The sequence below is a fragment of the Balaenoptera physalus genome (assembly GCF_965194825.1).
Source record: "Balaenoptera physalus genome assembly, chromosome: 8".
Lineage (NCBI taxonomy): Eukaryota > Metazoa > Chordata > Mammalia > Artiodactyla > Balaenopteridae > Balaenoptera > Balaenoptera physalus.
This window is the reverse complement of record NC_138887.1, coordinates 100,061,918-100,088,145: the sequence shown is the minus strand read 5'-3', so window position 1 is coordinate 100,088,145 and position 26,228 is coordinate 100,061,918. Positions and strand designations below refer to the sequence as shown.

The window sequence follows — 26,228 nt, the reverse complement described above, 5'->3', positions numbered from 1 at the left end:
TGCTCCTAAACCAGCAACCGGCTCACCTCTCCAAATCAGTGAAGCTCTCCAGCTCCCCGGAGAGGGATATATTAAGTATCAATCATGCGTATTATTTTACAATATAATTACTTTGGCAATTAATCCATAAGAAGTATTGCTCTCCAGATCCAAACTTCTGCCAACACAAATACAAAGCTCTTGGAGAGCGGTCACACGGCTGGAGACTGAGTTTCCAGGGCAAGAGAGACAAAGCCGAAGACATAAGAGACTAAAGGATGAGAGGAATCTCCCGAGTCTCTCCCAAGCCTTGCTTCGTCAGACCAGCAGACCCACTGCTTCATCACGGAGAAGAAATCAAGCAGCAGTGAGGGAAGGACCGACGATCCTACCTGCATAGGTAACAAAGGCTCCTGCTCTTAAGAGGCCCACGGGCTGCGTCCTGGGGGGAGTGGAGAGAAATATTTTCACAAGTAAGATCTTGAGCACGGCACCCCTAGACAGAAACCCACGGCTAGCTCCTGAAAGGTGGGCCTTTGTCTTGTTCACCATTCTGTCCCCAGAACACAGTGTACATTCAGTAAATATTTGCTGAAGGGAGAGAAGGAAGGAAGACAGGTTGTGCCAGACTCATTCCATCGAGAGGCACTCATCTAGTTGCCCTCTGTACTCTCTGCATCAATCAGCCCATCTATCTTTGCCCACAACACCAAGAAGTACTTGTAAGACAGTGAATGTTTAAAAGTCAATCCAATTTTCCAAACATAACTGTTGTCAGTTTTTGCCTCACAATGATCTCATTAAAAAAAAAAGTAGCAACATTTACTGTTTAAATTTTCTATCCATTCCCCTCTCCATCCCTCTGGTGGAGGAGGAACAGTAAAAAGGCTAAGATAAGAGCAGCAGCAGGAGAGAGCGGGGAAGGAAGTAGTAATTGCCAAATGGGATAAGCAGCCTCTGAATAAATGAAAATTAACAAGACTTGTTTTGCAACAGCTTGAAATCTAAGTGAAAAGAATTCACTGATAGGATGAGGAAAAAATTTCATTTGATTCAAAGCATTTAGAACTTTTCCTTGGTATTTCTTTTACTGTCCCCCAAACGAACATTATGATGATAAATTAAATAAAGGGCAGATTGAGAGGGTTAAGGGAGATTCAATGAGGAATCCATGTAAACGCACTGAGCACAGGCGCTGGTTCACAAGTCCCACCACAGAAAGCTTCCTGCCCGCCCCCCTTTCCTATCAGAGGGAAGAGGGAGAGAAAAGAAGGAAAAAAAAAAAAAATTAGGGGCAGGAAAAAATAAAAGTATCTTGCATAAATAAAGAGGAAATGGGATTGAAACTACAAAAGACTGGAGTAGGAATCATGAATGAGAACTGTTCCCACACTCACTACTAAGGAAGGGACCAGGATTGGTGAAAGGCCCTGTGAACTCAGGCACATTCTTCAATCAAGCAGACCCCACATTTCCACCTTCCAATTTTCACCATCACATTCTGTCCCAACAATGCAGCTTTACTCACTAGAAGGAATCCCTTTTCAGACACAGTATCTCTCTGTGTTAAGAGTCTGATGAACCTAGTGGCAGGGCAGGAATAAAGAGGTAGACATAAGAGAAGGACCTGAGGACACGGGGAGGGGGAAGGGTAAGACACTGGGACGAAGTGAGAGAGTGGCATGGACATATATACACGACCAAATGTAAAACAGATAGCTAGTGGGAAGCAGCCACATAGCACAGGGAGATCAGCTCGGTGCTTTGCAACGACCTAGAGGGGTGGGATAGGGATGGTGGGAGGGAGACGCATGAGGGAGGAGATATGGGGATATATGTATGCATATGGCTGATTTACTTTGTTGTACAACAGAAACTAACAGTATTGTGAAGCAATTATACTCCAGTAAAGATGTATTAAAAAAAAAAAAAAAAGAGTCTGCAACCTAACATACAGCTGAGATTTAACTGGCAACTTCCATTGCTACTGGACACATTGCTTGGGGATCCTTCACTGAGGGCTAACTGCCCCACTCTGCTATACCACACAGAGAATCTGAATATATGTATCATGGCAGAAAAGATCTGTTCCAGCTCCACAAGATGCGGCCATGAGGACAGACCAAATGAGGATGCTCCACACCCCTCAAAAAGCAAGGGCTGGGATTTCCCTGGTGGCGCAGTGGTTAAGAATCTGCCTGCCAATGCAGGGGACACGGGTTCGAGCCCTGGTCTGGGAAGGTCCCACATGCCGTGGAGCAACTAAGCCTGTGTGCCACAACTACTGAGCCTGCGCACTAGAGCCCACAAGCCGCAGCTACTGAGCCTGCATGCCACAACTACTGAAGCCTGCATGCCTAGAGCCCATGCTCTGCAACAAGAGAAGCCACCGCAATGAGAAGCCCACGCACCAAAACGAAGAGTAGCTCCCGCTCGCCGCAACTAGAGAAAGCCCGCACACACCAACAAAGACCCAACGCAGCCATAAATAAATAAAAATAAATTTATTAAAAAAAAAAAAAAAAAAAAAGCAAGGGCTAATGTGAGCAGGAGGAAGGGAACATCACAATAAGACCACAGTTCTAGTCTCAGGGATGGGAAAGAAGGCACTGCCCTAAAATGCCTCAAGGCTGAGGCCTCCCCAGATGACAGCACCTATGTGAACAGAATTCAAATCGTGCAATCAAGTCTGGGCTCAAAATGGCCACTTTGGGTTTTTGCTGGTCACTGGATAAGCAGCACTTCACAGGAATGATTTGCTCATTACACAGTAACACCCTTCCAGCCCCACTTTTTAATGGGGAAACTACACGTATCTAGCAAGTGGGAGAGCCTAAGCACAGATGAGACGGGAACTGGTTCCAAAACCTGTTCTCACAGCCACTAAGGATTTGTGTGTGCAATGGAGATTTTATAACTTCCAAGTCTAGGAGGGAAAGAACAAAAAAGGAAAAGAGATTTAGATCATTTCCAATCAAGACTGGTCTGTAAACAGGCAGCACTGACATCACCGGGAAACCTGTTAGAAATGCAAGGTCTCTGACCCTCCTCCAGACCTGCTGAGTTTGAGAAGCATGATACTAGAACTCATCGGGAGTGAGTGTCAGCACCACGTGTAAGTGCCCAGGAACCATCCTGTGTCTCTAAGTAAATATTATCACCCGCAGCAGCCAGTGGTCAGTGCCAGCCGGTTCCCCTCCGGGTCCTGGTGACGACAGGCCCCCTCTAAAGTCTCAGTTCTAAACTGCAAATCAAGAATTCCTTCCCAGTGCAGTGAGAGGAGGAGGGATGAGAGGGAAGGGGAGGGATCAGTAAGCAGGCTTATCTTCTATTCAGCATAAAACCAGGCTCACCAAACAACCAGGGAAAGAAAAACAAAGTGAGAGCACTAAACACAGCTGGCGATTAGCGCTGACAAAGGCTGAGGGAAGCACCTTTTCCTACTGTAGAGAATCTAACCCACACTTCACCCCAGGCTGGGGCCAAATCCTGAGCAGGGAGGGAGCTCAGGAACAAGGGGAAAGAGCTTGCTTTGGAACAGGAATTTCTTTCTCAGATGAAGGTCCAAGTAAGTAAAGGTGACTTCTGAGTGACTTGAGTAAAGGGTGTTTTGTTTTCTTTTTTTTTTTTAAATTCAAGACCCTACACACAGGCACATGCTACAGATGAGATGTTTTTTTGCTCAAAAAAAAAACAACAAAAAAAATGCACGCAGGTTTTGTGGTTCCTAAATGCTGCTGGGGGACTGGTTCTGTTTCAAATGTAAGAGTTAAAGCTACAAACATACTTTTCTCACTGTGTATGCGCATCTCCTCTCCTGCTGAGCATCGAGATTAAAATCCACCTCCTCTAAACTTGGCTCATTAAAGGCAATCTTCCTGCTAAGTATTGAACTTGAACTACTTTGAAGCTTGCTGCAAATAAAGGTCAAACTATTTTCCTTCTTTCTTAAAGATTTAGGGAAAACAAGCTTTCACAAGGGCAGGAGCTGAATGAGTACGGAGAACTTGCCATTCAAAAGGATTCAAGAGAAGAGTTTCATTTACTTGTCAGCTCCCTGTCTTATCATCCCTCCCCTTCAAATCTCTGCACATCTGCATTGTTCAGTGTAAAATGAGTCAGGAAATGCAAAAGTGAAGGTTCTCATAGCAACGGCTGGCAATTCCACACCATCGTACATAAGCAGTATTGGCAATTACTAATTGGGCTGCTGCTAAAGGTAAACCCTCAATATACCTCATGTGTGAAGTGTGTGAACCAGCATTCTAACAGAATGTGAAACTTACGTATTTCCCAGCTTATGTGTTTAAATCTGTAGCTTTAAAAAGTGGGCACGTGAAGAAAAACAAACCCAGGATAAACCAATGCTTAGCACAATCAATCTATAACCCCACCGAGAAGAGACCTAGGAACATAAGACAGTTGGGCCACGGAGGGGCCCAGGTCCTACATGAACATATGGGAGAAATTTGAGCAAAGGCTGCGCTCTAAAGAAGCAGCTTGCTCCAAAGAAGCCCAAGGCAGCTTCTCGGCTTCTTTGGAGCCATCCTAGAAGCACGTGGTCCTTGTTTCCTTAGGGCCCTAATTACTCTTCTGAGAACTGGATCGATTAGCATTAGCCCTTGGCTAGCTTACCTTTAAGCTCAGGACACTTCAAAACTGAGCCCTGCCATCCAATCAGAGTGTTGATCTGATGAACTGAGGGAAGACACCAGCTGTCTTCACCTCCTCATACAGGTCACATTTATGTCAGGGCAAAAATCCAACCAACTCAATTTCCTGAGCAATGGGAAGAGTCCACAAGGTCATGGCATTTTAGGGCTAGAAAGAACGTCAGCTCGCATTTAACATAAGCCAAGGCCACGTAAGCTGGGACCCTATCCCGGAATTAACAATCGCTGGGGTAGCGCCTATAAGCGTACAGCCAAGGGGAGCCAGGAGTGAGGACAGGTACCCGTGTGAGCCTTGTTAAACGCCAGAGTCAGCAGTAGGGTCTGGATGAGAACAAGGTCTTCCCATTTCTTGTCCAGTGAACTTTCTAGCATCAACTGTCCTTTAAAATATCTCAAACTCACCTTTCACTAATTTTATTCCCCTAAAATTAGGCCTCCAAGTCCAACTCTACTAAGCTGAGTATTTCCAGCCGTACTAAAAGGTAACAATCTCGTCAAGTCCTCTATAGGATCATGGAAAGCAATGGGGACAAAATGCTTGACTAAGTACAAATGCTAATTATTGGTGGTAAACATTACTGTGACAATTCCTACTGTTACAAAATCAAGGCCATTCACCAACGAATGAAAAAACAGTCTAGTGAAGGAGAAAGAGACAATCAATGAGAACAAAGCACAAATACCAACACGACATTGTTTCTGTGAAAAGTCACGAAGACATAATACTGGGAGAGGGTGCAGAAGAGCAAACAGGATGACAAGAATGTGCAAAGTTGAAAGAAAAAAGAAAAGAGTCTCTCTTTGGAAATTCTGTGCCATGAACTGTGAGACAAGCAGTCAGGTCCTTGAACAGGAGTGCCAGGCTTTTTCCAGGGCGCGCTGGGAAATCGCAGCCTTGAGTCTCCTTTCCGTGGTGCCCCCTCAGCTTGCCGCAGATTAGAGTCCAGATAAATGTAGAGCTCCTCGGGCTTCCCTGGTGGCGCAGTGGTTGAGAATCTGCCTGCCAATGCAGGGGACACGGGTTCGAGCCCTGGTCTGGGAAGATGCCACATGCCGCGGAGGAGCTGGGCCCGTGAGCCACAATTACTGAGCCTGCGCGTCTGGAGCCTGTGCCCCGCAACAAGAGAGGCCGCGATAGTGAGAGGCCCGCGCACCGCGATGAAGAGTGGCCCCCGCTTGCCACAACTGGAGAAAGCCCTCGCACAGAAACGAAGACCCAACACAGCCAAAAATAAATAAATAAAATAAATTAAAAAAAAAAAAAGTAGAGCTCCTCGAGAAATCACTGATATTCTCTGAGCACCTTTAAAAAAACAGAACTCAAACACGCTTGGATGTGTGTATGAATGAGTCACTTTGCTTTAATCAGATCCACTGTTCACTGACATCTGAAAGGGAGTAAGATTAGAAAGCCTGGATCATTTCCAGGGGCTCAGAGAGCAAACGTGCTGATCTGCTGGGATGAGCACCTTCCCAGGGGCGTCCAGGCGGGGCTAGAGACCACCGCCCTAAGTGCTACTTCCAGGGTCCCTCACCTCCGGAAACATCTGGGGCTGACAGAGCCCCCAAAGCTACTATAATGATATCTTTTGAACTAAAAAGACCCACCAGCTTGACATTTGGCCTGAACTTGGAATAGAGCGCTGGAAAGCAGGAGATCGCCCAGGAAAGCCAGGATGTACGGCCGTAACAGCCCATCCTCCAAATTGCGGCAGTATCATGGTTGTTGCCAGGGAACAAGTTCAGTGACCCATAAGAAAAAAATTTTTAAAGTATATTCTGTATGAGATGGAAAAAATTATTTTTCACTGTTTGTAGATGTGAGGGGCAATTTGGCAAAAGTCTTCTGATTCTAAAACTACACTGACAGCAAATGAGGCAATATGTTAACAATTCAACAAAGGTAACGGAAAGATTTTTGCACAGTTCTTGTAACATTTCTGTAAATTTAAAATTATAACAAAATAAAATGTTATGAGTATTATTTTAAAAAACCCAACAACTTCTGATGCTTAAGTGCTAGATATCTGGGGACATTTAATCACCATGATCAAGACACTGTGAAATATGCATCAGATCTAACAGTCCAGGGAACCTTGGCAGGCATCTCCTCAGAGGAAAGCCCTTTGTCTATCTCCAGTATTAACAGTTTTATGCATTATCTGTCAAAACTCTGCTACTTGAGGTAGTCAGTTTAACCCTTTCATCTCCATATGAGAAAGGAGGGTTCCTTGGAGGTCAGTAAGTACTGCTGCCCCTCTAACCTGTTCTCTCTGAGCTCTACTGAAGAATCACCAGGACTAGGCAAGTAGCTCGGCCTTTTATTAGTAAAGCAGCTGAATAATTTATAAGGGTTGCATAGGGCCCATTAGAAGTGCCAGAGCAGTAATAACTGCCTTAGGACTTTGCTTACTCAGGGCTAAAGTTTAATTTGTCCATAAACGCCCCTGCTCATAAACCCATCCCACAGGTCTGACCTGCTCTCTCTCTCCTCCCCAGTCACATGTCCTAGCCATGCTCTCAGCTTAGGTGTGTTCCTATTGGGGCCAAGAAACAAATCCAAACTCTAAAACAACAACTAAAATCTCATATCCACATTACTGCATTTCCTAAAGAGGGCCACCACCATCCCCTTCTTAAGCTTTGCTTTTGGTCATCCCAGAAGAAAGGTGGCATCTGGCTGATTCCTAGCCAACAAGAGAGCACAGGCAGATGAAATGAATGGACGGAAGACTGGAAAAACAGAAGAGGTAAGACCTTCAAGTACATTCAGTGTCAAGTTGCGCAACACGTTCTAAATGACAGCACAAAGGATAAGATCAAGAAAATGTGCTCTGCTCTTTATTTAGGAAGTTAACTTTCCTAGGCCTCAGTTTTCTCATCTATGAAATGGGGATTGTAACGGTATCCACCTAACAGCCGTGGTAAGGATTAAATGAGTTAATTCACAGCGTATAATACTCATTAAGGTTATTATTATTATTAGAGATTCAAATCTCGAGAGAAACCTAATCCGATCCCCTCACTCTTTGAAAAAGTCCCAAGGCCCAGAGAGGTTATATGACTTTGAGGGGCAGTTTTAAGCCTCAGTCCAGTTCTCTAGACAGGGACCCAGTTTGGTACTCTGTTTTCCAATTTAGGGCTGCTGTGGCTCTAGCACTCATTCTCCATGGTAATAGTGTTGTTATTTTGTTTTCAGAATTTCCAAATAAGCTAACAAGCGTTAGCCCAGAACCAGTGTGCATCCATTCATTCATCCAAGAACTGTCCAGTGAATGCTGACTCCGGATTAGGCGCTGTTCTAGGCACTAGTACAGGGGTTCTGCAGTCACAAGACAAGGTCCCTGCCTTCAAGCATCTTACACTCTGGTGATACAAAGAGTCACGAAAACAAACAAATAAGTAAACTAGAAAATTTCAGACAGTGGCAAGTAGACAAAATTAAAAGGTGACACGCGAGAACCGCGGCAGAGGTCAGAGTTGGGAGGGTGCAAGTCTCTTAAAAGAGGTCATTCATGACAGTTTCTTTGCAGTTTAATCTCTAAGGAGATGGCACTGTAACACCAGTTTCAGCATATGCATACGTGAATATGCATGACTGTGTGTGATAAGAAGGAATCATACAAAGTGGCACAAACCCCTAAAAATTTCACTCTTGGGCAATCACATCAGAAATAAACATACCACCCATCAATGACTTTATCAAAATAGACCTTTTCTGGCCACTCTGGTACAGATGCGTGGGTTAAGGCAAAAGGACACCAGAGTAATGGAAGTGGGGATCACGTGGCTCTCTTTCAGGTGAAGTTCATTTTTCTGGCCTCAGGAGGTTGGATTCTTAGCTCCTTGGCATCTGCGCGATGTGCCACGAAATTCCTGCCCCAAGAACCAGTTCAGGGGATCAAAGAGCTATTCTTACTGTCTCAGTTCAGGCCAATGGAGGGAGGGAATGGCGGTAGAGGCAGGCCACTCACCCCTCCATTCAGCACCCTCCTCCACAACGGGGCCATTGAGCGGGCGCCACAATCAGGGGCTGAGAAGAAAAGGCCGAAGGAAAGCATAGAGTCCCCGCGCACAGACACGTCATTCATCACCAGGCAAGTGCCAATATCTGGGAACAGCCATCTCAATTTCTGCAGATCCTCCAACCTGCAACAGCTGCTGGCGACTCTGGAGGGCAGCGCTGCTGCCGCCGGTGCCAATTCCCAGCCCTGTCCAGGAGCCAAGTCCACATTACTTAGGTTAGAGACATGCTGGCTGCAGAGAGCGGTGACAATGGACTTCACAGCTTATAAAGCAGCTCACACAAAGGGCTCCCGTGTATTTCAAAAAGCACTTCAGAGAGCTGGTGAGAGAAGCTATCTGCACAAACGCATTCAAGCAGTTTATTCCTAACCCACTTAGTTCAAGGTCTCTGTCAGAACCCGTGGACAGAGCGGAGGAAGGTGCAGGGAACTGCGAGGGTGCTGGATGGCTCGGCAGCTGGGGGAACTCAGGCAGTCAACCCCATCCCCCTCCTCTGGAGCCCCAGCAGGCTGGGAAGTGATGGGCAGCAAGCAGTCCTTCACCTGATAACAGGTGTCATGAAAACATGAAAGAGTCTGTGGGATTCCTTGGGTCTTTAGTGAGCTGTTTGTCTCAACTGTTTCCACCAGCATCCTCATGTAGCATTTACAAATGAGACTCTGAACGCTCTGAGTACCATCTAGATGCCCGCCACCATACAACCACAACCCCAAGGAACCTTCATCTGCCCCGTACTCTCACTGTGACGCCAGCCACTGGATCTCATGCTTTGCTCATTACTCCAAACACTGCAGGGACCCGCTCATCTCCTCCATGCCATCTATACTTGCCTTGTTAGACTCAGTTTCTGGAGAACAATTTTGCCAGGTAACAGGAACAGAGATCAAAAGAAACTAGAGACTAGGGGAAAAAAAGTAAACAAACACATTAACACTGAGGCTCCTGTGTTTGGAGGCCAGAGCTCATGGAAGCCACTAAAGGACACGTCTAACAGAGTACACCAGACATGAAACACAAACCATCCTCATGGAAGAAAAGAAATACAGAGGTAGGTAACAATTCTTCATGAAGTCTGTCGTGCCCATTGACCTTTCAAACTTTTAAACTTCTTCTGAAAAGCTGATGGGCAAGACAGAGTGGATAAAGAATTGTTACCTACCTCTGTATTTATTACCTAGAATGCACATCTATTTTCCAGTGTGACTTCCCTGGATTTTTCATGATGTGTTTTAAAAGCCAGAATTCACCAAGAGGAAGGGTCCCTGTGACAGACCTCAGAGAACCACCATTTGTTACCACAAAGAAAGAGCACAATGATGTGAATGCACAGCTATCTACCAGAGCTTTACTTCCGGCCCTCAACCTGCTGCCAGAAACCAGCCAAACCCTGGCTGAGGCAGAGCTGGGCACGCCTCAGCCTAGGAGGCTCCATACCCAGGTCCACAGTCCATGACTGGGCACTTCTGACTTGGTTCTTATGATCTAGGCGGTGGAGTTTCCATGTGCCAAGAGGAAGAGTTCCCCGAAGAGAACTTAACTACTGGCATTTATTTAAGTATGTGCTGTACTGTGGTGTAATCTAAATGTTTCTTGTCGAAAAGAAGCTCCTTAAAGGCACATACTATCTCCCTCTCTTTCCCCTTGCAGCGCCAAGCAATAACAGGTGTTAAAAAATAACCTCTGACTATTCAACTATAGAAGAGAGGGGTGTGAGCCTGAATAGAAGCGAAAACAAGTATCTGTTACCACGTCTCCCCACCCACCAAGCTGTGGGGAAGAAATTCCCTCCTCTCTAGTCAAAGCAGACTGCTCATCAGGCAAATCACGTGAGAGGGAAAGAGGCCACTCCATGCACTAGGCCTCTTTTGATATGAAGGGTTGGTCTGTCATCAGCACATCCTAATCAGCAGTACTCACAAATAAGGCTAAACTTAGGGAATTTTTAAATTCTTTTCCATCAAACAGTGAGAATCAAGAGTAAAAAAGAAATAATTTGTTGAAGAAGAGACTAAAATACCTCAGGGCCCTAGAGGAGTTATTTCTGCAGTCCCTGCACATACGACATCATTCATGAAGAAGGCAGTGGTACAAATATAGCATAAATGTCGTCTGCTCTAGCTTGTAATTTAAAATGCAAATGCTAATGAGCGAACTGGTATATCCGTAGAGTTAATAACCGCATGCCTAGCACAGGGGCTGCATCCAAAACACACACAGAGAAGAGACAGACACCATGTTCCAATTTAAAAATAAAAACACCCAAATTAACCCTAGAAAAATCACTAGCAGATGTACAAGCTCAGGAAGAGGAGGCACACCAGGGCAGGGAAATGGGAACTTCTCCACCCGCCGTAGACTAACTAACTGGTCCATTTAAATATCTTCCTTCATATAGTGAAGGTAAGCATGGGAGTTACTAGGGTTTATTCAGGACTGCTAATTGTAAAGCATGAGTATAATAAGGAAAATTACAGGGAATCCAAAAAGCTTAGACAGAAAGCTTCTCCAAAGCCCATTTAGAAGCCTGTAAGTCAACTTTGCAGGGAGCTGTATGCCCAGAAATCAAAGGCCGCTGAATAGAGACATAGATACTCATTTATTTTATCATAGGCAAAGGACGGTTTAAAAAAAACCCTGAAAACAGGGGCTTCCCTGGTGGTGCAGTGGTTAAGAATCCGCCTGCCAATGCAGGGGACACGGGTTCGAGCCCTGGTCCGGGAAGACCCCACATGCCGCGGAGCAACTAAGCCCATGCACCACAACCACTGAGCCTGCACTCTAGAGCCCACGAGCCACAACTACTGAAGCCCACGCGCCTAGAGCCCATGCTCCGCAACAGGAGAAGCCACTGCAATGAGAAGCCCGCGCACCGCAACGAAGAGTAGCCCCCGCTCACCGCAACTAGAGAAAGCCCATGTGCAGCCATGGAAGACCCAACGCAGCCAATAAATAAATAATTAAATAAATAAATCTATTAAAAAAAAAGGAAAAAAACCCTGAAAACATACAAGGCCTGGATTAAGTGGGTAATTTAAATAAATGGGGAAAAGCTCTAATGATGAAAAACCACGACTGAGAATGCAGTTGTGTCTCAGACGCCTTCCAAATATGAAAGGAACTTCCGTGAATTGTTCTTGCTCCTACAAGGTCTGTGCTTGGCAGCCCTACATCAGGATCTGGGACCGATCCCATGGCACTGAGACCGAGCACAGCTCCTTGGGCTTCCTCAGAGCCCATCATGATGTGACCAGTGGTCCTATCCAGTTCCTTAAGTGGAAACCCATGGCGCCCCTCAGGGGCAACAGGAGAGTGTGCTTGGGCTAGCTGCCCATACTGGACGCCACGTGTTCTAATGCCCATGTCAGTGCTGTTATATAAAGGGCCAGGAGGAGACTCTGGCAAATCCATTCCATTAGTTTGGGGAAGCCTCAGGAAAACTTTCTGAAAGGAACCCAAGGTGTGCAAAGACCCGGGGCTTAGGGGCAAAGACACTTTTCAATGATGAAGAACTTTTTTGCTTTTTAAAATCCAGTCATGGGCTTCCCTGGTGGCGCAGTGGTTAAGAATCTGCCTGCCAATGCAGGGGACACGGGTTCGAGCCCCGGTCCAGGAAGATCCCACATGCCGTGGAGCAACTACGCCCATGGGCCACAACCACTGAACCTGCGCTCTAGAGCTCCCAAGCCACAACTACTGAGCCTGCGAGCCACAACTACTGAAGCCTGTGCACCTAGAGCCCATGCTCTGCAATAAGAGAAGCCACCGCAATGAGAAGCCCACGCACAGCAACGAAGACCCAACACAGCCAAAGATAAATAAATCTATTAAAAAAAATAAAAAAAAAAATAAAATCCAGTCTTATCTCTGTTTGAAAGGGGAATGTGAGAGGTGGTTCCCATAGCAACCAAGATTAAGTCTTATGGGCACAGTGCACACTGTTCACCCCAGGGCTGCCCATTACCAGATTTCTAAGCGTTTCCCTTTAATTTCAAATTACCACACCATTTACACTCCCTCTCCTGCATCCAGGACATGCCATTTCCCACTCTTAGGCTGGCCAAATAGCCACCCCCTCAGGGTGGGGAAGTGGTGAGTAGCCCAGTCGTGGATGCTGCTGCTTGCCACCATTCCTACTAAACGGCTGGTGGAAAATGCCAGTAGGCTGACAAGATGGCACTGAAATATTCACACTGAGATTTATTTTTCTGGGGACGCCACAAGAATGGGATTAGAACCGAGGCATCAGGGCACAACCAGAGACAGGTGCTGGTATTGGAAAGACTGCAGCAAAGAAGAGCCATCAGAGCTGTGTAAGCTTTCCATTCCTTCCCCCCATGCCCACCAGGTGGAAGGCAGCCTAAATAACCTTTAACAGACTCAGAAAGAACCTTAGAGTAGGAGGGGAGGAGAAGGAATGGAAAAAGGAAGCCTTGGGGAAAAACTCACAGGTCTGACCCTCTTGTACCACTCTACTGGCTCTCATAAGCGCTGCAGAGAACAGGCCTGATACCTCTGCAGGATATTTCCCCCTTATCTCATTGATATCAGAACTCGGGAGCAGCAAGAGTAAAAGGCAGAAGTCAGAGGACTTGGGATGCAAGGGTGCTTTTCACTTACCTTTGACCTATCCACCCAGAGGCAACCAATGGGCCTATCCAGAAACTGAGGATAAATCAACATCTTTCTTTTCTTGGCACGGGAAACCCAACTGAGATGGTGAGGGCAGAACATCCCAATTGGGAGGCTGTGCCACCCTTCAGACTGACTCCGCAGAAGGTAGGGCCACCACTAGGACCCTCTCCCCCTCAGTTGCTGGAGTCTCTGGACTGACTGGCTGGGAACTGTCATATGGGCCTTGCTGCTTCCCTCACCTCTAGGTCCCAGCATCACACCAAGATAAGCAGGCCAGTCTAATGGAAATAACTAACTAGGAAGCGGGAGAGCAAGAACGCATCTTTAAGTGTTCTAGCTCCAAGGTCTGTGGCTGCCATTAAACCATGCTGAACAAATCTTATTTGTATTGATGTCTTTATTACTCTGTCTCAATCAAAAAAAAAAATTAAAATGACTACTGAAAAAAATTGAATCCTTGCCTCTTTTACCCCGAGACACTCGACTGTGTCCTGTACGTCTCCTTTGATGCCTCTACTAGTCCTTGGGTACCGGCCTTCCTAGGTCTCTTACCACCCATGTCACTGTCTTCTGATCCTTCTGCAGTTTGCTGATGTCCTCCCTAAAAGCGTGGTCCTCAGATGGAACACCGCACTCCAGGCCTGAACTGACGCGGCTGAGTCAGCACTGGGCTCTAGCCCTCTCTGGATATTGTACTTCCGGGCTATGAGTCAGGACTGCCTTAGCCTTTTTGACAGTATCGCAGAAGAATAATTTTATAAAAGGCTAGGAATTGTTTCTCCTCCCCTTATACTTCTTACAAATATTTTTTTTCTTCATGTCTATATATCCTGTACTTCGGTAGATACAAGTACTTTGCTTGAAGGCTGGCACCATATCTTACGCATTTCAATATTCTTAGCAAAGTGCCCAGTGGATATAAAAAAATTATTAAATAGCCATGTGACTGAGTGACCCACAAACATGAGGAGGCTCATTCTGGGGATGATTCACGATCTAAAGATGGAAGATAATCAGGCTGTAATCGTAGGCTTGCACTTCCATCCACGTGACCATGGGTGATGGTCTGCCTGCAGAGACGGGGAGCTAAGGGCAGAGCGCTGAATGTTCCATGGCGGCAGAGCCAAGAAGGAGATTTACACGACCAGACAAAAGCAGAGGGAAAAATGATTGATGAGTCCATCCATTTCTTTACGCGACTCTTTCTGAGAGCTAATAATATAGGCAAAGTTGTTTTGCCTAAATGAATCGCACCCAGCTTGCCAAAAGAAAATGTTCCAGATCTTCTTGGATGCTCAAATACCATCTCCCTTGGGAAGTCTTTTCTATTCCTCAATTGATTGTTCTTTCCTCTGCATTCTCATGGTATGATGCCTATACTTTTCATAGCTCCATTTTGTTTTTCCCTGTTAAAGTTTTTCATATGGCTGTCTCAGCTATTAGACTAAAAGACATTCAAGAAAGCAGAAATTGTCTGATTAATTTAAGCATCATCCACAAGCTATCAGAGACTGTGTTTCTTTTAGTGGGCTTATAAAAATCTTGGCCTCATTAAAAAAGTCTCCCCAAACCTGCTTATTGTGCTAATATTTTCTGACAAGTGACCCTAGAGGACCTTCTGACATGAATATAATTCGTATAATTCACAATGATACCTTTAAAAGTGAACAACTAGAGCAGCCCTAGAAAAGTTTCATGTCAAGCTGCCCATTTCCAGTAATAGGACCCAACTGGAAGCAAGCAGGAGGGAGAGACAGAACCAAATGGGCAAGTCCCAAGAGAAAGAATACTCCACTTTACAAATATCCATTAAGCTGCAATTCAATTAAAGTATCTGAAAAGAATTCATAAGTATCAGCAGACCCTATAACTGCTTAATTAAGGATAGAAGCCCAGCAAACACAACTACAATAGCAGCCTGATTCATTAGCACCTCTGTGATAGCAGAATGGGATTTCTCACTTAAACATACATTGGCGTTAATTTGTGTTAATTTGGTTAGGCACTGGTAATCAATGGGGATCCACCATTCCTGGGGCCAGGAGATGAGGACGATATTCCTTGTTCACCTTCCCTCTCCTCTCTCATTAAAGTTCTTGGTCTACTGAAACAGGCAGTTGATATTCCTATTAGGATTGGCTGGAGAAGAGACATTACAGAGACAGAAGGAAATGAGGTACTTTGTTCAAAGGCATTCAGGGTGGAAGGACACACAGCCAACCCTTTAGCTCATCATGCACACACCCGCCACCATTTATCAAACCCCAGACATCTAGGACCTCTCCTCATTGCCTCCCTTGTCATAAGGCAGCTTCAAGAGGGGACTTGTAATCAAAGAGAAAAAAAATTGAAAAATGCCGAAGGGCAGGCAAAGAAAAGTCTCATTTTCTAGTCTTGTTTCATATGACTAGGTAACTGGTTAATTATAAGTCACCTGCTGCGATCCACACGGAAACCCCCTGCCAGGTGACTGCTGCATTCTAGGTGGTTTGTACCGTGAGTTCCACCCCACGTGACCGACATCCACTCCCCACCATGCCAAACCTGTCTCGGTCCACAATTCCTCGCGCTTATTGCTGTCCCACTGGTAAGAACAAACACGGATATATGTAAATGGGGTAGGCTCAGTGAGTTAGAAGACTCCAAATATCTGACACAAGACCCCTTAGATTACTTTACACTGAAACCTCAAATTATTACCCTCTTCTCATTCAGGCATTTGGTTTACAGGCACTAACTTGATACCTGCTATGCTTAGCCAACAGGACAACTTCCTGAACTGTGCCCTCAGCATGACCCAAGCAGCCCAGAGCTAAGAAAGTAATGCAAAATAAGGCAACATAATATAGAGGTCACAGCAATAAGGCACACACTCCAGGCCCACTTGTGCTTTGAAATAAAAATGTGAATCATGGGCCAAGCAATCTGCAAATATGTGCCTCCATATCCCTTTAGACGAGATACTAAGTAAAAGGTGACACACAGGACAAGTGAAAATGAACTAAAAATAAAGACTGAAGGTAAACTGCTTTTGTTCTAAGAGAAGGAAATGTATGGAGCTCACTAAATGCCAGATGAGGAAAAAGGATGCTTTTAAACAAGTGTGGGGGGCCTGAGGAATGTTGACCTTTCTGTTAACTCAGGACAAGAACTGCCTGTGACTGCCTCCGATACTGAAATAAGTGCACACAGGAGGAGGCCACAGCAGCAGGCGGGGGGGACCTTGAACCGTCTCAGTTCCGAGGCGGTAAGGTCACCTGCTCACCGGCTGAACCTAAGCCAGGTGCTCAGAGGACTGAAGGGCAAGAGCTCTCAGGAGGCGCTGGCCTGTTAGCTACAGCTGACTTTGCCCAGCCCCACCTGCTATCCCATCTGACCAAGCAATCATTCCACATGCAGGGGTGCAGGAACCATGACGGAGAGGCCAGCTGGCTCGGGCCAAATGCCACTCCCTATCAAGCTGCGGGGCCGTCTGCCCAAAAAAGGCCACGTAAAAACGGAAAGTGTCCACCCCACCTTGAAATCCAGAGGGCTCTCCAAAAGGCTGGGAGCAATGGTACCAGCACATACGGGATTGCTGAACAATTATCTTGACTTTCCCCTTGAGAATCACAACCCTAACGTCATTTCCAGCAGACATCAATTTTACAGGGTGCAGGGCACATTCCACAGAGAGCTGCCAAGCTGTGCCATGAGGACCACCTTCCAGGTGAGCAGCTGCACGGTGTAAGCATCGTGTCTGTCTACGCTGACGTTCAGCTTTGTGGTTGGTCCCGGATGACCGAGGGACCCTTCTCTCTAGGATCCTCCAGCCATGTTCTCCATCGCATTCATTCTGTCTCCGCAGGGTCACTGCCCTAGCAATCATTTACTTGTATCCTTTCTGAGTTCCTGTTCAGACCAGTGCTTCTCAAGTTCCTGATAACTTCTCACTTCATCTCTTTTATATCCTCATTAGCCAAGGAGACTTTGTTGAGTTTTACAGTCTATAACTGGCACTCTGAAGACAATAGGTATACTGAACAGCTTTTCCAAGTATCCATGCCACGTTCTGCGCCAATCCTAAGAATTAGTTATAAAAGTACTCAAGATGCTGACATCCTCAGAATGTTCCCTTGACCCTTTAGCATTCACTTTTCTGTACTCCTTTTTCCATTCTATTAGATTGCTGTGAAGAGCAGTCTATTTTAAATTCTGTTCCTTACTGCCCACATTTACTCCCCAATCATACTGACAAAGATCATCTGTGACTTAGCAACTAATCAATAGTATAAAATCACTCCATAGTTTTTAACTACTTGATCTTTTAAGGTAAAACCCGACACTGCTGACTCCTTGGAATTCTTCTCTCCCTTGGCTTCCTGAAGACGCTCTCTGAGGATTCTCCATCTAATCCTCTGACCACCAACTACCTGTTCCAAGAACCTACTCTGGGTGTCGCCCTTGCTGGTGGACATCAAAATCTTCCCAATAACTCAAGCCTTGGACCTGTTTACTTTCTTTCCCATACTCAATGTCATCCCCCATCCTTGACCAAAAAACCTCAGTCATTCCCTGAATTAGGAAGTCTTCCTCTTCAATACTCTTCCAATCTCTCCTCTCCTCCATCACCAGATTTCGGGCCTCTATCCCTCTTGCTTCTTAACCACTCTCCCAGCCTCCAGCCTCACGCATGCCAATGTATCTACCAAAATAAACTTTCTTAACACAAGTGTGAGCATGGCACGCCCCTGATACCTTGAGCGCCTCTGAGGGTCCACAGTATATTCCACAGAAGACTAGCTTCCATCTGTGTTTCCAGCCTCACCCCACTCTTCACTCTTTATACCCCACCAATACCAAAAGATTCATGGTTTCCTGGACACATCAGAATGTATCATACCTCTATATCTTTGTACCTGCTGGTACCTCTATCTAGAATATTCCTCTCTTCCTCCCCTCCCATCCTGTCCTTACAACACTGCAAACTCCTATTTGTCCTTTAAAACACAGCTCAGATACACAATCCCTGATCTCCACCTAACCAACCATTCTCTCCTCTGTGCTACTTCTGTGCATTGTAAATAATTCTATTTTCTCACCTAACACCCAACACTACAGTTTGTTCATGTATCTGTCTTCCCTCTAGAGCTTAAGACCTAGGACTGTGTCTTACCGGGATGCAGAGTTCCTTGCTCCAGACTCAAAGAGGAAAGCCAGTAGCTTTTCTTTTAGTGAGCATTTTGCTTAGTCAGGAGGAGGCTAGGACAGCTCCTAGCTCCTTCTCTTGATTTATTTGAATTAATGGGGAGGTCAAAGTCTCCGTGGTAGAGCCACAGGTACGTGCACACATACTGCACAACTGTGCCATTCCATACAGTTAAGTGAAAGCTCTAGTTATGAATTCACTAAGTCTCTGTGAGAAGAACAGGAAGGAAACATTTATTGATGATCTACTTTATGGCAGGCTTGCTCTAAACCTTTATACATCCTGAAAGGCAAGAAACTTTCTCCAGTTAACTGATGTGTAAACTAACGTTTGAAGAGTCAAAACAAAAAACAAAAAAACCCAAAAGACAAACGTCCCTAAAGTCCCCTGCTTGTACAGAGCAGAGCCATGATTGAAACCGAGGCCAGCTTTCTTTTCCAACTTTTCAATGTCCTGTATCCCTGCCAGGTTTCTAAAGAAATCAGAAGATGCATAATACAACTGCATAGGGTACGGCAGGAGAAAAATGTAAAAGCTTATATTTTTATCAGGAATTTGCTTCTGTAATTGATCTTTCACCGTGTAAGTTAACTCAAGCAATGCCTTTTGAATTGCTAAGCTTAGAATAATGCCAAGTACACAGAGGAACCGGCTGATGCCGAGCTGAGTGGTCAGGCTGCTTGTGTTTCAGAAGGTACCACCAGAAGGGTTCTGCAGGAAAACTCCAGGCAAGACAGGTTTAAAGCTCTGAGCCGGCTCCATTCAGGTGGTTTTAAGTTTGGAAGCCAGAACTTCAATGTTTTCTTTCCCCTATAGATCTGCAGCCAAGTTTCCAGGAAAGAATAATACTGTTTCTCTTTCACACCTCTGGGATAAAGCTCTGCCAAAAGGATGCTTTTGTTTTGCAGGCAGAGAGCAAAGAATGAGTTGAACATATACCTCAAACCCTGTAACAAGAATTCACTGCTAAGAAACTCCTCTGCTACAGAAATCTTAAGAAAAAGGGCACAAATGGCTCCATGAAAGGACTCACACACACTGCCACTCTGCCCCTCAGTTTACTTACAACTCATACTCGCAGACACGAAAGCACAGCCCTCCGGTGAGGTATGGACTTCTTGCGGCCTTTCTTCTCTAGAGCTGCCCCTGAGCTGCAGAAAGCCTGCAGAGCTGGGCAGTGATCAGTAACCTCTTAAGGGAACTCAGGAGCCTCACGGAGCAGCGAGGGCCAGGCAGCAACAGTGAGCTTCACGGCCTTGTGCTCGGTGAGTGACCAATCGCACTTAACAATCCCTGTAGTTGGGGCCTGAGGGAGACGCTCATGGGGAAGAAACCATCAGTGCCTTCGAGGAGAGCAAGGCTGAGGCGATCTGGCAGGGGATGGCAAACACGGCCCCCAGTTCTCTTCCCCCATGGCAAATTCTACCCCAGGATTCAACAGAAGTAGTGCTGAGGCAACAGGCTGGCCTCAGAGGAGGTGGCGTACAGTGGGTAAACACAATGGAATACAATCTTTGGGAGTGTATATCGGGGTGGGGTGACCCTCTCCCTCAAAGACCACAGCTGCGAAGTACTGATGGAAATAAATAACTCTCTTGTCTGCCGGCAGGGAAGAAACGAAACTGTCTGCTCCTTGAATGCACACATGTACATTTCTCAAAGGGCACAGTTCACACATAGACTTGCTGGCTTGTGAAATGGTACTAGATAAGACAGGATAAGAAAGATGGACAGTCAGTCAGCAAAGGAAAGGAGGACGGCTCGCCCTGGCCTGGCACCCTTGGTGCAAGAGGGAGATACCAGGGACGCAGGGGCCTGTGAAGGTAATGGCGAAGCTGGGGCTTCATAAAGGGTTTGGGTCCTGCTGACACCTGAAAAGAATAAACGAGCACAAGTGGCACTGCCTGTGGCGCTACAAGGGCAGAGCGTCTCGGCGCCTCTGTGGCCTTGCCGTGACTAACACAGCAGGGCGGTCCATCCCAAATGGGCGACACCAACCGTGAGCACTCCATCATTAACGCTTTCCTATGTCTGGAATTCCCTTCACTCAGGCTGTGTGAGGATTCGGGCTGTCTTGTTAGCTGTCCTGCACTCCTACGTCCTGGTGGTTGGCGGGAATGAGAAGCAGGACAGGACCAGTGCTGGGTCTGCAGTAACAGCGGGATCAAACCTAGGAACTCTGTGTTCACGTCTCAATTAGAGGTTGAAGCACCTACATGGGCTCCAAGTCCTGTAGAAAGGAGGGCATGTGACCTCCAGGGATGACTTCCGAGCCCCAAGAAGAATTTTCAGAACAACACATAACACAGAAGACTTACCTGCAAGCAAGAAGGTGATAAGGCAAGTTTCCTTTGGCAAATACAGCTTGAGACGAGACCCACTGAACACGTACTCCACCACGGCTTCAGAACGACCTGCCCGCTGAAGGAAGGGCAGAAACTGCTTTGCTTTTTGGGTGTCCTGGGGGAGAAAATAAGAATCGTTAGAAAAGTAATGGAATCTAGGTAAATGTTTCTTTCTCTCTGGTCTAGGGCAAAAAGTCTGGCAGACCACAGGAAGCTGGGAGAAAATCCCTAGCATATCAGACATTTCTGAAACCAGGACAAAAACAAGATACCCATGTGACTTTCATAGGAGAAATATAATCAAAAGCTTCCAGAACATTCTCTCTTCTCCCCTCTGTTCAATTACTAAAGTGGATATAAAAGTTAGAACGGTGCCCTGCAATGAGAATTTCACTCCTTCTCTGGAATAGGAAAAAGAGCTCTTCTTCCTTCTACATAAAATTGAGGGGAGAATACCAATACTCACCTTCTTTGGAGATTAATCTAACCTTTAATTTTCATTAAAAAACCCCCAAACAAACGAACAAAAAAAACCTGTGACACCCGGCTCCTGATACAGCCCCTAAAGCCCTTTCCCAGGAAACCCAAAACAGTTCATCTTCAAACCTTAATAGGCTATGTTTTCCTAACAAGGAGGAGAGCGCAGCCCCTTCTTTGGGCACCAATTCTGCAAGCCCTGCTCTCCATGCTTTTGAGGGATGAGCCAGGACCTGGGGCACACTGCTCCTGCTCCCAGCCTGGGAAATCTGCAACAGCAGGATGTGAACCACAGGGACCAGTAAGTACTGCATCATGTCAGCGCAAATAATTATAGAAACAATAAAAACACATGAAACCGCACAGGGCTTTTTAAACTTTTTTCACGCATCAACACAAACTGCATGCATTCTACCCTCAAGAGTACCAAATCGTGGACCTTCTGAACCTCAGAGCTCTCAGCTTTGGAGGAGCTAAGAGCCATCAAGTCCTTTCAGTCTCTCAAGCTAATTAAACAGATGATAGAGTAAGCAAGCATCAAAGTATCACACGGCACGTGCTGGGGGAATAGTCACTGGATGAATTTCGGAGGTTTTCAGCGCAGCCAGCCCACTGGCAAACGCCCTCTGAGGACAGCAAGCTCTGCACACTTTCCTGACTCGGATGACATACGCTGTCTGCACTCGCCAAGCTCTTCCTTCCTAACTCAGAGCAGCAGAGCTACTGTACCTAAATTAATGCACATTAGATAATGAAAATTTAACAAGCCATCAAGCATCTGAGAGTCTTCACAGCAGCCAAAGGGGCTCCTCTCATTCAGAAGCAGTGAGGTAGGCTGGGATGAAAACAATATTTATAGTAATGAGATTCATCCTTCCCTTCAAACAGATTCCCAGAGAAAAGGAGAGACAGTCATCCATTCTCAGTGTTTCTAAGGGCACATTGGTAAAAGGTAAGGTTACAATGAGCTTTAGTGGGTTGCAAACTCCCCCAATGAACACTTAAGCAAATATGCATTCTACTATCCACACACGGTGGGAAAAAGCCTTTCTGGCAGTTGGCTGAAGTCCAGAACAGCCAAGCAAGACAAATGCTCCATGGGAAAGAAGGCACTACCTGATTAAAATCCTCTTGCCATACTAGAATAAATCTGGGACATTACTCCTGAGCTGAGCCAATAAGTCAACAATTATCAAATTGATTATCACAAATCATTAGGCAACTTAAGGTCTCTAAAGAGAAGGCCTTCCCTCAAGACCGCAGTAATCTATATTTTTCAGAAATTGACATTTGCTCATCACTGTCTCTTGGACGTATTTACCTGAGAAAAAGATGCTTACAGGAATAAAACAGCACACGCACAGGTACACCTTTAATGTTAACACTAAAAAAGGAAGTTGCAGCAGATTCTCCTATTTTGCTAAATGATTACTTAGTTTATCAAGAGACATACTTACTGAGAGAATCAAGGAGAAACGAAGGGGCCCTACTATTAGCTATGTAAGACACACAGACAGCCAGCCAGACAGACAGATAGATTAAAATAAACCAATGGATGTTCCTCACTCTTCCTAAGTCTCAACCTACAACTTAGTCCTATTCCAGAAATACATGGGAGGACAGCAAGGAGAACGTGACATGCCATCGAGTACGACAAAGATTAGAAGTGAAAGCCAACGGTGACAATCGAAGGCATGAAAGCAAAGTTTAAAAGCCCACCACAATTGGCCATGTCTCTTTCCAGAGGCAAAACCGTAAGATAAGACGTGGAGCTCCCCATCCTCTTGAGGCAAATGCTCCAAAGACTTGGAGCAGGTGATATGCCCGTGGACCACCCGCTAAAGGAAAAGATGGAAATCTTGTCCAAGGTGGTAGAGTTTTAGAAATAAAAAATTCTTATAAAGCCAATTAAATTGAATGTAATCACCAAAAGATGTCAACTCTTTCAAATCTCAGTCACAGGCAGACAACGGTGTCCGTCTTTCCTTGTCATCTCAAGCTGTTCCTTTGCTTGGCAAATTCCTTTTCAATACAAAAATTCTCGAAACCTTTAATATTTGTTTCAGTGGCTCAAATGAAAAGACTGGCAAGGCAGATTGATAAGTTTCCTCAGGTGATGTAGCCGTAAGTCATTCTCTGCTAATTTAGCTATAGAAATTTTTTTTTTTTTTTTAGGAATTTTGATTATTAGAAAATGGACTAAATGCTATGGCTAAATGACTTGCCTTCCAAAGAGCCTGTGAAAGTACAGCAACGTGCTAGATTCCAATACTCATTTCTAAGGTTACAGCTATAGGTAAATAAGAGAAAGCATGACTATGAGAACCAGTGTAAGAGAGTCCAGTTTAGGCCCTACTGAGGGGTTGAAGATGCCAGGTGGTTCTCAAGGGCAGCCAAGTGATCAAGTTCAAAGGATGTCATTAACACGACATTTAAAATTTTCTTCCAATAATGCAAAGCAGGACCTTCTAAGACTTAGTGAAGTGACAGATTTCCTTATAACTCCAAACATATTTTTAAAAATAAAGATTAAAGGCCTCAAATTTAAAGAGATAACAACATTGGGACTTAGGATGCTCACTTCAAGGTAAGACTATTAAATATCAAATATTTCTGCTTAGAAGTCTAGTTGCAAAGTCCCTCATCCTCAGGTTTTCTATGTTGTGGCTGGTTTACATGAGGTCTGGGAATCTATTTGCCATAGTTGTCATAGTTGAGTTACACAGTCTCAAGGCTTTGAGAATCCACGTAGATAAATTAGCTATAGTTTTCTGTTTTCTGTACTAACATTCCCCTCCACTGGTGTAAATAATCAAGAAGTAACTGCAGTGCTGAGCAGATAAATCTTCTTTGTTGCACTGGCAGTTTTCACATTACCTGTGCTCCAAAACAAACCAAACGGTAAGTACTTTCCTGTACTCCTAGAAAAGCTAATTTAAGGTAGTATTAGCTACATTTAACCTGCTATTGTGGATGGCATCTCTTTAAGGAATGTTTCTGCCTCCTCAATGCACCTTGAAATTGAGAAAGTAACGATGTAACAAACATGCCTGGGGTGACTTCATTTCAAAGAATGTGAATATCTATACTTCAAACTTACAGGAGCAGGGTTTTGAAGGACGCTGAAGAAAAGCAGGATGATCCTTAGGGAGTGGGAAAGGTTATAAAGACACCTTAATCATACACTCCTACTCTGCCCTCACTTCTGGATGGTCAGGCTAAATTTCTTGTAAATGTGGGTGCATGTGTCAATGCCTATAAAAAAAATCCCTACAGCAGTGAGACTGCAACTTACCTCTACAAAGTACCCTCCTGTGTAAGCAAACACACACGTTTGAAATAACTGAGTACAATGAATTACCAAGTTTGGGAGAGTGGGAAAGTTGTGAATGGGAGTGGGGTGGGAAAGAGAACAAGGAAAGCAGAATCCTTATATGGCAGGCACAGGACAGAGGTCCACAAGAACACTACTTACACAGCTAGGTCCCCTGCATCCTTGAAGAGCAGAACTTACATAAATCAAAGTTCTCTGAATTCTGGAACGGGGATTTCAGCTGTCCGTTTACACTAGATGTTAGCAAAGTGAATTCTATGATTTTTCCATTGAAAATAGCCATACAGTAGGCATTAACGTGGTTAGGACTGGTGAGAGGCAAACCTCATGGCACACAAAACAGTACAGGGAAATGGGAATCAGTAAACTTATTAGTTAACAATTAACCACTCAGGATCATCGTGTGCAAGTCTCAGATGGGAACTGTTAATAATGAAGCTCACTAATTAGTTCCCATCATCACAATCACTCTTTGATTAACATCATAGGAAAAAGAACTAAAACCAAATACATGCAGAGCTTATAATGGTACCATGGGGGTATTCAACTCCACAAGCACTTGAGAAACTGAACTCGAAAGAGGCCCATCAAACGTGATGAAGCTTCCTGCAGGTATAGTTGCGGTCTGAACTGCCCACTCCAGCAAACCAGGAGCGTTTCTCCCCTAAAAGAGCTGACAATCCTGTATCCACAGGGCTGACCTGAGGCTGAAGGACTCCACAGCACAACGCTGTTTGGGTCCAACCAATCTTAATATTGAAGCAGCAAAGTCTATGTGTACAAGAGGACAGATGCAGAGAGAAAAAGAGAACATGGAAATCAGAACTTACGGCTAAGGAAACTGAAGCAAACACACTCTGTTATTTTAAGCTGTATTGTGGTAATTCACCATCATAGGTATCTATCTTGTCAGGGTTCCCCAGACCAGGCGAATTACCTCTGCAACTATGTGGAAGACAAATCACAACGACATCCCTGACCAGAAAGGCAAAAATGTCATCCATCACCACACACTCTTCCTCCTTCCCAACCACGGGGCTCTATTGGCCCCATGTGATGTTTCAATTCACAGAATGAGTTTATGATTCTCTTTGAGGAACTAGCTGCATAGCAAGATAATCTCTTGACATAAATGGGGCCCTGGGAGGAGATACTTGGGAATACGCCCAGCTCCAACATTACCACAAAGCACTCAAACATTTGAAGCTCCCCTTCGCTGGCTGGTTATCAATGTTTCGTGGTGAAGTGTCTGTAAAGGGGACTGGTAGAGGGTGTAAACATCAGTGAGGTGCAAGTTTAACAGGAATGAAGTGAACACAGGAGAGAACCCTAGAGAAAACCACTCTGGGGAAAAAAAAAAATTATAAAGAAACAAACCATGAGAAAAAACAGGTGCTGAAGCTGGGCCATCAGTAATCTTTCATCAAGTGTCGTCTATGTTTTACAGTTTCTCATAGTGTTTAGTTAGCTGGCACAGCACCTCACTCGGGCTCCAACATGTCAGAACGTAGGAGAAATCACGTTTCAGGCTCCGGGCTCCATTCCTGGGAGCGTGAAGCAAGAGGACATTTGCA

At 45.2% G+C, this 26,228-nt stretch overlaps 1 protein-coding gene across 1 annotated transcript in view; it reads right to left on the bottom strand.

Moving 5' to 3' along the window:
* The window catches only part of SND1 (staphylococcal nuclease and tudor domain containing 1), a 421,659-nt gene that overhangs the window by 125,554 nt on the left and 269,877 nt on the right, over positions 1 to 26,228 (bottom strand). The window contains exon 15 of the mRNA XM_082472295.1: positions 20,817 to 20,958. Coding sequence (XP_082328421.1) covers positions 20,817 to 20,958 — 142 coding nt within the window. The remainder of the gene's footprint in view (positions 1 to 20,816; positions 20,959 to 26,228) is intronic.